We start from the raw sequence: 14,556 nt of genomic DNA on the forward strand, positions 1-14,556 counted from the left end.
CGTGCTGGACAGGTAGACGGGCCCGTGGTCGGGTGCACGTGCCGTGGTTGGGCGGCCGTGGGCTGGGCAGGCGTCTTCCCGAGGCAGAGCGCCCCGCCAGCAGAGAAAGCAGGTGTCGGTCTGGGTTCTTGGCTTACGGACCCGGAGTGTATCCCAGAAAAGAGCTGGTGGCGGCAGATGGGGCTTCGCCTCGGTTCCCCCTCTTCCTCGACGGTTGGGGATGGGGCCCTGGAGCCAGCTTAGCAGGGCTCAGATGGGCGTCCCCCCCATCGGAGGTGAGGAGGAGCCCGGTCTGCTGATCTTGCAGAAACGCCGGCGTCCAACCTCCACCTTCATGCATGTTAGGAAGCGAGCACATGGCAGTCGCTGGGGTGGACGGCAGCAGGCCCAGCACGGCTCTGGGTGTAGCTGCGGCTGCATCTTCTGACTGTGGTGGCATCCTGATTGTGAGGCTTGGACCATCATAGAAGCTTCCGGAGGGTAGCAGCCTCGGTGAGGTGCTGGAGCTGTGGCAGCTCCCCTGGGTCTCGGGCAGTCATTCCCGCTTCCACTGGAGCCTCCCTGGCTGGTCGGGAGGGGCGCGGAGACCCTCGAGAATCAGCTCACAGAACCGGGCCACCAGGGGAGCTGAAGGCGCGTGACCCCCAGGAGGCTGTACTCGCCACTAGCCCCCACTCCATTCTGTTCCAGCAAAACACACGCCCGTTTCTCCACAGAATCCAGTTCTGAGTCAGAGCTTCAGAGCTCAAATCACAGCCAAATACTGACCCGCCAGGGCGTCGTGTGAATGTGGTCATCGTGAGGCAGCCTCTGTGGTCCAGCCTCTGTGAGAGCCAGGCCACGGGGTTTACCACAGAATCGCTGACTTTCAGGTCGGGGAGATATGAGAGTGTGGACTAGTTCAGCCTTCAAAGATGGATGAACTTGGCTTGTTCGAGTCAGAGCCCAGATCACATCTGGTTAGAGGCAAACCCCAGGCGTACAGAAGTCTAGCTGGAGCCTGTGGGCCCGAGAGACTCCGCCGAAGGAATCCCTGCACTTGCCAGGAGCTCAGACCACACAGCCTGGTGTCCGGGGGTCCCTGATGCTTCCCTGAAAGGAAGGCATCTCGGGATTTGGAAAACCTCCTTCCTTTGAGTTCAGCTAACCAGGGTTCAAGTCCTAAGTCTGCCACCCGCGATCTGTGTGGCCTTGGGCGAGTCGTTCACCCTCTCTGAGCTGCAATTTCCTCCTGTGCGAACGTGGGAATCATGATGCCTGCCCAAGGGGTTTTCGTAGGGAGCAAGGAGTCCGAAGGGCTTAGCGCGGAGTGGGTATTCCGCAGGTCACGCCCTGTCTTCCCCGACACTTCGGCAGATGGCAGGCGGCGTTATTTCTGTGCCATATGAAGGTCGTGTTTCCTAAAAGAGCAAGAGGATGTGAGGCACGTGCGCGTTTGCTCGGAACACCACCCAGAGCTGCGCAGAAGCTCACACACGTCCCAGGGCCCTTCTCACCGCAGCCGCCTTCCAGCCAGATGTCCCGGATCAGCCAAGTCTGAGTGAGTCCCTCCAGCACGTGGGCTCTCTCCATGAAGAAGCAGGAGGAGGCCCGTCGGGACCTGTTGCAGGAGGCGCGCACTGGCTGAGACCCTCCCTGAGGGGTGTGGTCTCCAGCCCACCTGAAGCAGCCCACCGTTCTGAGGCTTTCTGGGGAGCAGGAGTTCTGCATGCTCTGTTCCCCCTTATTCTCTCAAGGGCGACAGGTGGTGGGGCTCTAAGGAGAGCGTTCGGCCGCGGGAATCCCTGGGGAGGTGGTGCTCCCCTATGCCCTTCCCTCTCTCTGGGCCTCAGCTGCTTTATCCAACCGGAGGGGCAGAAGCCAGCCAGCTCCCCCTCCCTCCCAGGGGGCTCAGACTGGGATCCTGAGGCTTAGGGTGGGCTTGACGCCTACTGGGGAAGACATCTGGTTCTCAGGAGGTGGCCTGCAAAGTTCTCTACGCAGTGGAGCTTCCGCCCTGTCCAAACAAGTCCTAACCCCTGAGGATCTCGGGAACCATACCCAGCAGTGGCTGCCTACATGAGGTGAGGTTCTAAAGTCAGCTGGTCCAGAGCTGGGTCCTCGGCTTCTCCGCCATCGTCGCTGGAGGGCCAAAGCCCGTGGCTGCCCCTGAAGCCATGTGGCCTGTCTCGCCCAAGCTTTCCCTCCAAACCGCCCGCCCCCCGGGGTTTCTGGGCACCAAGCACAGCGGGGCGGGCAGAGCCCCCAGCAGGAGCCCACAGGGACCCGCGGACGAGGCCCTGTGGCTGGCCAGCACCCCGCATCGGGCCGGACGGCACGCCATGGAAGGTGACCCAGCCTGCGGAGAAACCCTGACACGGGCCAGCTTCGCCTGCCTCTGACCCCTGAGAGCTCGTGAAGCCCCAGCCAGTGCAGTGTGGTTTCCTGGCAGCCCGCACCCTGTGCTGCTGTCCCCCGTGGGGCCCACTGGTCCCCACACCCGAATCTGCCCACCTTTGAGTCTTCTTCGCTGGAGGAAACCTCTCTAGTCGTGCCAGCGCACGAGGGACCGTAGTACCACATCTCTGGACCTCCGGTTCTCAGTCTGTGAAACAGAACTAAGGTTAGTTACCTTCCGTTATTTATCTGCGGTTCAGTTTGAATTGCGTGAAGACCACTAACGGTCACAGCGAAGTGCCTGGCCCTGTGCCTGAGCTATTGGGTCAACCCCAGATGTCACGGTGGGCTCGGCATAGACGTCATTTTCCCCAAGAGACTTTCTCGTCCCCCCAGCTGGGCCTCAGTGTTCCTCTGTGCTTCAGCGAGCACGGCAGGGGTGTCCACCCCAGGCTGGACCCCGTGAGGCAGAATAAGGCCCGCGGGCTTCCCCCGCAGGGATGTCCGTCCTAATCCCAGGACCCTGTGCGAACAGTACAGCCAGGGGGGATTAAGGCTGCAGAAGGAATGAAGGCTGCTAATCGTCCAGCCTTGGGAAAAGGAGATTATCCCGGATTATCCAACTGGTCCGGTAATCGCAAATCCCCTTCTAAGTGAGAGAGGGAGGTAGGAGAACCTGAGGTCCCGGGGACGCTGCCGCAGTGTGAGCACTGCAGATACTCGCAGCCCAGGCGGAGGAGTTAGAGCAGTCTGTGCAAACTGGAAAAGTCAAGGAAATGATTCTCCCCTCTTGCCCCCAGAGAGGAACGCAGCCCCGTGGACACCTCAGCTCTAGCCCTGAGCCTCGCATCAGAATTCTGACCTCACAGCAATGAGATAATACAACCGTGTTGTCTTAAGCCACTGGGTTTGTTCCAGTCACTATTGAGAACCAATCCGAGGGCCCCTGGGGGGCTCCGTGGGTTAAATCCTCTGCCTTCGGCTCAGGTCATGATCCCGGGGTCCTGGGATGGAGCCCCGCATCAGGCTCTCTGCTCGGCGGGGAGCCTGCTTCCTCCTCTCTCTCTGCCTGCCTCTCCGCCCGCTTGTGATCTCTGTCTGTCAAATAAATAAATAAAATCTTAAAAAAGAAAAGAAAACCAATCCAAGCCATCCAATGTACATTTGATGGTCTGTCATCGTTGTCCCTGTTATTGTCCTAACTTTATGACTGAGGAAACCACAGGTCAGAGCAGTTAGGTAATTTGCCCAAAATTGCACAGCTAGTACGTGCTATCATGTCTTTTGAGGCAAATTACCAAAAATGAACAAAAGCACAAATTGACTGGAGCTACAAAGGGGTTTATTGGCTCACAGAACTGAAAAAATTTTTTAGAAGTACTTGTGGAGAACAGGAAAGGTTTGATCCAGAAGCTAAAAGGATGACACCAAGGACCCCGTTTTCCTCTGCGTCTCCTCTCCGTTTTCCACACTCTTTGTTTTCTTCTCAGTTTCCCCACAGTGGCTGTCACAGCTCTGGGCCCACCATGGTGGTGGTGAAGTGGCTGCAGTAGCACCAGACATCACCACCTCATTCCCCACAGCTTCTGGAGGAGAAAGGAAAGCTTCCTTTTCTCAGCAAAAGTGTTGTTGTGCTTTGTTGCTTCTAATGATGCTTATTTCCAATTCTGGAGCCAAATTCCGAGTCCATTGGTGGACTTGTGCATAGGGAATGGGGAAGGGTCGAATTGACCAAAGGAAAGTCTTAGTCATTTGGGCAGAAGAAGGAGAAAATGGGTATCAAATGTCCACAGTGCCAGCTGAGAAAGATCCCGACCACAAAGTTTCTGAGTTCAAATGCTACTGCCTTCTGGTAACATTGTTTTCTGGCTCTGTGGACACATCGTCCGAGAGCCTGTGTCCTGCCTGGGCTCAGAGATAAGTCGGGAGCCGTCCTAACCTCCCATGCGTCCCCAGCCCCAGAGCGGGGCCAGGCTGAGGTCAGCCATCAGAGAAACGGGAGCTGTGCTTGGGCTCTTCTTCCCAGGAGGCTGGCCGCTCAGCTGCCCCTGCCTCGGGCTTAGTGAGGGAGCTGGCCCGACCCCATGCTTCTGAGAAAACAGAAGGACTTCAGCCGGGATAAGAAGTGGCTTGAATTTGAAGGGAGCGGCGTGCTTCCTGCAGCCAGAAATTCCTGAACTCGAGCTTCAGGGGTTTCCATGAAGCTGCGAGGGGTTCCGTGAGAAAAGCTGTCTCGCATGGAAGCGGTCTGGAGAGCTGTTAGTGGTTACGAATTTCCTTAACACCTAGAGTGACGTGCACTTTCCTCTTCAGTATTCTGGAAGGCGGCAGGTCTCAGCTCAACAGTTGTGGAACCAAATTAAAGTGTCCAAGTACCAAGCGTCCAAGAGGCAAGCATCTATCATGGGATTTTTGAATCCGAGTTGTGTTTTCAGATTCACTGGGGCAGCTTCCCATTTACTGAATTCCTGCAGAAAATTATCTTTTAAAGGATGAACTTCTTCATAATTCGAATCATTTATGCCTAACGTGTCCGTTATACAAATTTAGGGGTTCTTAGATGCACGGCCGGTTTCTGGCACTCCCTCACTCACCCATGCGCACATTCGATGAGACGTTTTGGAGCCGCTGCCACGTGCCGGGCCCTGCGCTGGGAGAGAGGGACGGAGGGTAAACACCTGCCCCTCAGTTCAGGGAATGAACAGACGAGACACCAAGAGTGAAAGCCCAGGGAGCCACGTGCTAGGAGGGGGGAGCCCAGGCAGCTAGGAGGGCAAGAAAGATGGAGCCCGAGGCCAGGGAGCAGGACCCTGCAGAGAGGACTCTCCACCACTCCGAGGCCGGCCGGGCGTCAGCAGCTGGGTGCGCCCGGGGCCCAGGTCATGGCTAGCTTGTGTCCGGGGAGACCCAGGCAGCCTCCGTTCCACACAGGAACAGTGTTGGGAAGGATGGGGCTTGTGTCGGGAGGTAGGACTGGACAGTAGGGGAGGATCAGGTCCGAAAGGGCCTCGGCTGCTGAGCGGGGAAATTCAGATTTTCACCTTGAAGGAAATGGGGGGGGGGCTCTGAAGGATTTTAAGCAGATGGGAAGAAGAATATCCTGGGGCCGTAACGGGGGGTCGGGACCATGGGGAGGGGTGGGCAGGGGGACCCGTTAGGAAATGACTACGAAGCTAAACCACACAAAAGTCGGGGGTCTCCCCAGCAGACACTCACCGTCTCACAGTTCTAGAGGCTGGACGGCTGACACCCAGGTGTGGACAGGGCTGCTTTCTTCAGGGGCCGGGAGGGACAACCTGCTCCTGCTCCCGCCTCCACTCCCCTAACTCGTCGCTGCATCGCCCCTATCTCGCATGCTCCCTGTGTGAGGCTCTGTTCTTCATGTGGCTTCCTTTCCTTTGTCCACATTCCTATTCTCGCTTCTAAGGACTCTGGTCCCCGGATTGGGACCCACCATACTCTGGTATGATCTCCTCTTAGCTAATTACACCTGCAATGACCCTATTTCCACACAAGGTCACATTCTGAGGTACCGGGGGTTAGGACCTCAACACGTGAAATTTGGAGGGACGCGATTTAGCCCATAATCGCCTTTTTTGAAATTTATGTTCTTCTGTCATTTTATCGATGGTAATTCTGAGTTTTCCCCTAGAAAAAAGATCTAATGATTTGAGGAATAGTAGCCTTTCCTATTTCTTTCCTATCTTATCACAGTTCCAAGGACACTGTTCTGTAAGCCTTCACTGACTTTGTAACCACTTGCTGGCAATAGGTAGGATTTTAGTGACTTTCTAAAAAAATCTAACATGTGCTCTAATCCTAACAGCTAAACGAAAAGAGTTACTTGCTTCAGGATACAATAGTCCCCTTTGATTTCATACTCCAGGTGGAGGCCAGCAGCGCCTACCTTACCTGCGATCAGACTCACCCGTCTTCCAAGGTGTTCTTGATTTTTTGAAGATATAGCATTTATTGTGAAACTATCAATAACCAAATAGCACACCCCGCCCCCCCGCGCCGACAGTAGCTTGGATGAACATGGCAGGACTCAGGGCTTAGCCACTAAGAGCCCATCCGGAGAAGATTCAGAGAGGCATGGGGGCCTCCGCCCCACCCCTCGTACTAAGTGAGCCTAGGGCACCCACAAAGCTATGGATGGGATAGCAGTTGCACCCCAGAGTCCCACGGACTCGAACTTAACCCCCGACCTGATTTTTGGAAAGACATGGCTTGGTTACCAAAAGGGAACTAAATGAAGTCAGGTGCCTCCTGGTGTGACGCTGTGAAGGGGACACACCATCACTTGTGCGGCATTCCTGCGAAAGCCGCGTCGTCTAAATTTCATCCCAAGAAATAGTGGGGCAAACCGAAACTTAAGCACACGCAGCAAACAGTGCGATCACATTCTTCAAGGCAGTCGGCGCCATAGAGGAAAATGAAAAGCTGAAGGACAGTTCCAGCTTACAGGAGACAAAAGACGCCGGCGTCTAAGTGCGATGCCTGATCCTGGATTGGATTCTGGATTGTTGAAGGAAGTTTCTAGAAAGGACAATATTGGGACAGTTGGCAAAATTTGAATATATGTTTTAAGTTAGGTAGTAGTGCTGTAGCCATGTTAAATTTCCTGAATTTGATCACGACGCTCTGGCTGTGTAAGAGATTTTCCTTGTTCTCAGGAGATACGTGGTGTAGTGTTTGGGGCTGAAGGGTTGTAACTTCAGTAATTTACTCTCAAATCATTCAGGAAGAGCTAGAATAAGAAATAATGAGGATGGGTGACTGCGCTCCGCGGTGCTGTACTATCACTTGAAGGTTGCTGAGACAGTAGATCTTAAAAGTTCTCACACAAAAAACATAACTATGTGAAGTGACAGACATCTTAATGAACTTTATTGTAGTAATCATTTCCAAATACGCATGTTTTCCCATCATCACGTTGTGCACTTTCAACTTCCACAGCGTTATGGCCAATTATACCTCAACCTGGAAAACAAACTAATAAATGTCCCCAAATATTGAGGGTCCCGTTATGCAGTGTGTAAACAGAGAGAAAGATAAAACAAATGTGGCAAAATGTCAACACTAAATAAATCTAGGTGGCAGGTATGAGAAAGCGTATTGTCATTTTCCCACAATTTTTGTTCCCTTGAACTTTTTTCCCAAAATAAAAAGTTTAATTGAAGAAAAAGAGACGGGCCCGCCTAGGGCACCCGTCTAAGGGCACCAGAGTATCACGAGGGTGAAAAATCCCAGCAGGAAGGGGACCTGAGACAAATGTATTGTGAGATCATCTCTTGGAAGAATGCGGATGTGGTTGGGGAAAATTGCTGGGACCTAGGCAGAGAGATGGAGTTCCCAAGGCTGACCTGTAGGATCAACAGGTGATTGCGGTCCGTGTGTGGCCTTTGGGGGAAGGTCCTCTGCTCTTCTTCTTGAACCTCCTCATCTCTCTTCTAAATAAAAACCAAATGCACATTTTCTAAGTGTTAAAAGGAGAACGAAATGATTAGCCTTTGTTTTTACTCTGGTGTGGCCAGATGGACACCCTCGAACAGGTCATTTTGTCCAGTGGGCAGGCTTTAAACTGGTACCCACTCTGCGCCCGGTGCTGTATTCGATGCTGGACACAGCATGGGTCCTCCCAGAGCGTAGAGTCTGCCAGTATGTGGCAGACACTGGGGGTTGCCAACCTCGCCGATGTTCTCTCGTCTTCCTTGCTAATAAAAACTCCAGTTTTGGGGGTGCCTGGTGGCTCAGTGGATTAACCATCTGCCTTTGGCTCAGGTGGTGATCCTGAGGTCCTGGGATCGAGCCCCACATCGGGCTCTCATTTCTGCGGGGAGACTTCTTCTCCCTCTGCCTACTGCTCATGCTTTCTCTCTCTGACAGATAAAATAAATAAAATCTTAAAAAAACAAAGTTCACAGAGCTCTAATTCACCCTTTTTAAACCTTTTTATTTTGTGATCTTTGTAGATTTAAATGCTGTTGTAAGAAGTAATAGAGAGCCTGTATCGCTCTGCACCCAGTCTTCCCCGATGTAACAAAGCACAGTAGCAAAGTAAGGACGTAGACATTGATACAATCTTTTCACCTTTCAGAGGCTGCTCTTTTGCCAGGCGTGTGTGTGTGTGTGTGTGTGTGTGTGTGTGTAGTTCTCTGTGATTTTACCACTCATGCGACCATGACCACAGTGAAGATACAGACCATTTCCAATGGTCCCTCCTGCTGCCCTTTCATGATCCCACCCACTTCCCTTCTAGGCTGCGCTCCGCCCTCCCTGAGCCCCTGGCCAGCCGCTCACCTGTTCTCCGTTTCTGTAATTTCCACATTTTCCAGAATGTTGTGCTAATAGAACCACACTGTATAGAACCTTTTAGAATTGGCTTTTTTCCCCTTCAATGTCCTTCCCTGGAGGTCCATCCGGTTGCTGTACTATTGGTTTCTCTCTTTTTATCGCTGAGCATCCTCCACCCTGAGGATGGGCCACAGTTCGGTTAACCCCATGCTTGTGCCACATTTGCCGCTTCACCCACTGAGCCACCCAGGCGGCTAAAGTTCTTAGATTTTTTATTTTATTTTTTTTAAAGGCAATAATGAGTCCAGCCCCAGGACACATGGCGATTGATCTAAGGTAGTGTTTCTCAGTGGAATCAAGACATTCAGAAAACAGGAGGGTGTTTTTGGTCGTTGCTGTAGTGTGGGAGCACTTTCGGCGCAGTTAACAAACGTCAGGCTGCCTGCACTCCACAGCGCACAGCTACACAGGAAAGAAGCAGACAAGCGCCCCCACCGGACACGCTGCCAGGTGTCTGGGTGCAGAACACACTCATAAATAGAAAAGCAATAACAACAGATTTGTTTACAATTATCTGCGCCTAAAACTTAACGCCATTTACGAATAAAAGTAATTTGGGTATGGTTTTAATGTACACTGAATTTTCCAGGTATGCAAATACCGTGTAGAAAGAGCAAAGCTTGTAATTTACTTTGTTTGGCACTTTACCAAGAATTGTTCACTATTTCAGAAAATCAAAAGCGACAACACTTCCAACATTGGAGTCATCAATACATTTATTACTCTCCCCCCATGGCCTGCATGATATCATGTATGTGCACTTATCATATATATGCCTTCATGATATATATTTATGCACTATATACTTCATCCTTATTTTGAAATGTCAAATGTAAATGAAAAAGCATTAAATATTGTGTTCTGTAAAGCCACTGTAAGTAGATGCTAGCATCTGAGACATCATTACGTCATGCAGTACAGACATGCCTGTGTCCTATATATTGTAACAGTATTTTCTAATCAGTTACTTTTGTCTTTGCTTTATATTACAGTTAGGGCATCATGTAGATTATTTTATTGTTTTGTGCAAGTTATCGGTGAATTTCATGCCAGGGTAGTAAAGGAGGCACTCCAAAATTACATGCCTTGAATGGGTGTTGGGTTTGATGGGTGGAGAAGGACTGATTTGATTTCTGGTCAAAGAGAGGTCTGGAGAGGATCTTCGGAAGTCACGTTGGTCAAAGGAGAGAGATGCTCTGGGGCGCCCAGCCGGCTCCAGGGCGCGTGGGACTCTTCATCTTGAGGTTGTGAATTTAAGTCCCAAGTTGGGCATGGAGACTACACTAAGAAACAGTACTAAGAAGAGAGAGGTGGTCTGCACCAGCTCCCCCCTGCTTTGGGAAGTTGTAGGACACCATTATGTTTCTGCATGACAGGGTCATTCTACAACCACGAGGTGACAGGATCCTTGATGGTGTGAGCGAACGGTGGCAGCGGCCCGGGGACAGCTCTTGTGGGTTTTGTCACGGGAGGTAATTACAGGTCTGTATTGGTTAAGCCACTGCTCCTTGGGTACTCTCCCATACACCTAACCGGAATGTGCGAAATACCGTAAATCTGCAATTGCAATCAAGTGTAATGAAGTGCGTTATCTACAATACAGGATAGGGAAGCATTTTTTTTTTTAATTTAGATTTTATTTATTTGAGAGAGAATAGGAGCAGGGTAAGAGACAGATGGAGGAGGAGGCTGTTGCCAAGGAAGGAGCCTGATGGGGGGTGGGGGTGCTCAGTCCCAGGACCTTGAGATCAAGACCTGAGCCAAAGGCAGACACTTAACCTACTGAGCCACCCAGGGGCGCGAGAGGGAAGCGTGTCTTCACTTTCCCAAAGACTTGGGGCTGGGAAAGGTCAGCAAATATTTCCCGTGGGAAACGCTATCCGGACTAGGGCCTGAGGAGGAGCCGGGGTTGGCCGGAGAGGGCCGAGGTTTTCACAGTGAGCGCGATGATTCTGTCCAGAGAGGTTCTCCGGAGAAGGGGGCACCCAGAGGTGTGAGGCAGCGGGCCCCGAAGGACTCGCGGAACCTGTGGGCTTGCTCGTGCATTGGAGCCGAGAGCGAGGCCCGAGGGGCTGGGTGCGGCTGGGTGGGTCTGATCGCCGCGGGGAAGTGGAGGCCGCAGTCCGCGGTGCCGGGCTCGTCTCAGCCCTGCAGCGCGGCGGGAGCAGGCGGTCCGGCTGGACGGGGCGGGGCGCAGACCGGGTCCGCACGGATCCCAGGACGACGCGCGGGTTTCGGGCTCGGGCCGCGGGTGCACCGTGCTGCCGCCCGCCCAGGCAGGCATCTGGGAAGGACTCCTGGGCCTGGGGGGACACGGGAGTGTCCTGGGGAGACGCTGGGTCCGGGGTGTCTGTGGACGTGGCGCCGGAGGACACGCCCGTCTCCGGGCTCCGGCGCCGCAGGCTGGGGAGCGGCACGAGCGTGGCCGGAGACCCAGGCGGGGCGGGGCGGGCCGGGGCTCGGGGCTCGGGGCGCAGCGCGGGGCCCTAGTGTCTCCCGACACCCCGACGCCGCGCGGCCGGCACAGCAAGCGCAGCCTCCGGGGCGGGAAGGGAAGAACCGGGCCATCGGCCGAGGCCGCGGAAGCTGCCGGGAGGCAAGGCCTGGGAACCGGCTCGGCCCGCGCCCGCGGACCCTCGGCAGCCGGGCTGTGGGAGATCGCGGGGCCCGGGGCTGGGGCGGAGCAACGCCGGGAAGCCGCGCCGAGGGTCCGGGGGTGGCGACGCGACTCCTCCGCAACTCTCCGCCCGAGCACCGCCCCCACCCCCAAGCACCGCCCCCTCCCCGAGCGCCCCGCCCCCCTCCCGAGCACCGCCCCCTCCCCCGAGCACCGCCCCCTCCCCCGAGCACCGCCCCGCGTCTTTCTTTGTTTCCTCGTCCGGAAATCTCGCGATAGCCGCGCGGGAAATCTCGCGAGCGCAGCCGCCCGGGCTCCACGGCTCTCGCGGTGTTTGCGCGAGACGGCCCCTTCCTGCTCCCCCGCCGGCCCGCCCGCCTTCCTCCCCTCTCCCCGCCCGGCCTCCCCCGCCTTCCCCCGCGGGCCCCTTCCGCGCAGGGATACTATGCTCTCCGAAGATGGACGCCCCCGGTGCAGGTCAGTGCCCGCTCGGCGCCGCGCGGCTCGCTCCCCTCGCCGGGGGTCGCTCGACCGGGGCTGGCGAGCTCGGGCCGCGCTCCCTGGGGGCCCCCCCGCCGCCTCGCCCGGGCCTGGGGCCTGCGCGGGGCCCGCCGCTGCTCGGCAGCCCTGCCGGGGGTCCCGCGGGCCCCTGGTGGGCCTCGCCGCCCGGCCCGAGCCCCTCCCTCTGCTGCGGGCTGCGGGCCGCGGTGGGGGCGGTCAGGGCCGGGCTCCGGGCAGCGGGCTCCCGGCGGTGCGTGCGGCGGGGGGTCTCCCCACCCTCCTGACCTCCCTGCCCCTCCTGCTCCCTCTGCCCCCTGCTCCGGGTCCTCTGCTCTTCTGCCCCCTGCCTCCCCTGCCCCCGGTCCCCTGCTCTTCCTGTCCCCCCCCCGCCCCCCTGCTTCTCCTGCCCGCTGCTCCCGGTCCTTTGCCTCCGGGCCCCTGGCCCCCTCCCCACGCCCCCGACTCTCTTGCCGCTCCTGCCCTTCCTACCGCCTGCCTCTGCTGTCGGCTCCCTGCCCTCTGCCGCCCCACTCCTGCCTCTGCTTCCCTCCCCCATGCGCTTCCTGCCCCTTGCTCCTCTGTCCCTCGGCCCCCCTTCCCCCCACCCCCAACGGGAGAGGGAACACTCGTGCTGTGTGAGGGGCTGTGCTCCTGTCTTCTCCCCTGGGCTCAGGGCGCTGCCCTCACGGAGGGTCCTGCCCACCCACAGCCATGAGTCTGCACAAAAGACCTGATCTGAAGGTGGTTCTCCACCCGCGCCCCCCCCCCCAGGACGTTGGGAGCCCTCCAGTGAGACCCCCAGGTTCATGCTGTGCAAAAGCAGAAAGACGTGGTCCCTTGGCGAGAATCTTGATTTACCCAGATATTTTCTAGCTTCAGTCTAAGACCAGTAGTCTTCCCTGCTCAGTTTTGTGTTTTGGTGCCCTTTTGATTTTGTCCACGTTGTTGAATGCTGTGTAAAAATCTGTCTTTCGGTTATTTTTAAAAAAATCAATCCTTCTGACAGTTGTCAGGTTTTCAGCTTGTTCTGTCTGTACTTCGCGTTATTTAAGGACTTGTCTTCCTAAAAGGCCTGTACATCATTTAAATCATTCTTGTTTTTCCTTCCCTGGTATTCTTTGTTACCACATTTCAGGAGTTAGTTATTTTACCTGTTTTTGTTTGTCAGGAGTCATAATTTGAGCTGTGTTGCCCAATACCACGGATCCTGGTCATGTGTGATTCAATTTAAATTAATAAAAATTAAATTTTAAAATTCACTTCTTCCGTGACTATAGCCACATTTCAAGTGTTCAGTAGCCATGTGTGTCCTGTGGCTGTCCTGGACAGCGCAAGTAGAGAGCATTTGCAGCACTGCAAAAAATTCTTTTGGACAAAGTGGGTTTTTCAGTTATTTTTCATTTTAAATTAAAGTACTTTGTAGCTGTTTTTAATGAAAGTGTAATTTTTTTTTCAGGATATGCTTTTGAATACCTTATTGAAACACTGAATGACAGTTCACGTAAGAAGTTCTTCAATGTAGCTAGACTTGGAGGCACCAAGTATGGTAATGTTGCTTAATTTGGGGAGGGTTGTTTAGTTTGTAATAATAAAAATACATTTGTTAAGCTGAACTGAGGAAATGTTAAATTACTCTCACCATGTTGTAACAGGCAAACCTACAGTAACCTCTAACAATTTAAAATCTCCCCTCAGGACAACTTTTGGTTGAGGGTGCACGTCCATCCCTTTACTTCTCATTTAAAAATGTAAGTTAATTTAGCCATGATTTTTTTCCATGAAGAAACGAGTGCAGTTTAAAAACAACAACAAAAAAACCTGATGCTATTCTACACCTCTTACATGCATGCTTTACCTTTTCAAGAGAACAGAGCCCAGGATTCTTTACCTGTCCTACGTGGGTAGGAGTCGGCAACGGGCGCCCTCATCGGAGTGGTGTTCTGGGGCTGCGCATGCTGTGTCCTGGCCTGTGCGCCCTTTGGGCAGCCCTTTCACTGAGATCTCAGGAGAGTGATCTTGGCTCAACCCTAGGGAATTGGATGGAAGTCTTGACTTTATTGACAGTTGAGCACCTGAACCAGCCAATGAAGGGAACACCTGTTTGGAAGAGTGATTTTTGTTTGTGTGGATTTTCCGGGGAAACTACTAGGAAAATAAATGCCAAATCTATTGCAGTGCATATTGGAGGGAGCTTTTCTTTTCATCTTTTTTCTTGTACTATTTAATTGAGGTTACTTCTGTGGTTTTTCTGTAGATTTTGATGTATTTAAATATTCTAGTCTGCCACTAGTTTTTCTTGTACATTGTGAGAAAATTTCAATATTTTGTAGAAGAAAGCTGTCTTAGAAATAGGTTGCTTTTATAAAAAAGAGGTCGTTTTTACCTTCCATGTTCAGGTGCCAGCATTTATATTGAGAGAGGTAGGTTGTTTCTGTAAGTGCCGCATGTCTTTAATTCACAGGAATTTCATCCTTTTCACCAACGATGAGTTCCTGTTAGTTTTGAAAAGGGAGCACCTCAATTGCTTATACATAAGAAAGACTTTTTATTTCGCTCTACTTCCTTGTAATACCTAGTGATGCTGTCCCGGAAGATTCTTAATCCATATTTTATAGCTTAATAAATACTAGAAGAACATATGTGCAGATAGTTTAGAAATTGGGTGTAAGTTCTTCCAGTGGATCATTTGTGGAGATGTGCCCACT

At 53.5% G+C, this 14,556-nt stretch overlaps 1 protein-coding gene across 1 annotated transcript in view; it reads left to right on the forward strand.

Moving 5' to 3' along the window:
- The first annotated feature begins 11,731 nt into the window (after positions 1-11,731).
- IREB2 (iron responsive element binding protein 2) overlaps positions 11,732-14,556 on the forward strand; it is a 42,702-nt gene continuing 39,877 nt past the window's right edge. Inside the window, exons 1-2 of the mRNA XM_044231650.1 lie at positions 11,732-11,827; positions 13,308-13,397. Of these exons, the coding sequence (XP_044087585.1) occupies positions 11,809-11,827; positions 13,308-13,397 (109 nt within the window). The 5' untranslated portion in view covers positions 11,732-11,808. The remainder of the gene's footprint in view (positions 11,828-13,307; positions 13,398-14,556) is intronic.

Source organism: Neovison vison, chromosome 13 (assembly GCF_020171115.1).
Source record: "Neovison vison isolate M4711 chromosome 13, ASM_NN_V1, whole genome shotgun sequence".
Lineage (NCBI taxonomy): Eukaryota > Metazoa > Chordata > Mammalia > Carnivora > Mustelidae > Neogale > Neogale vison.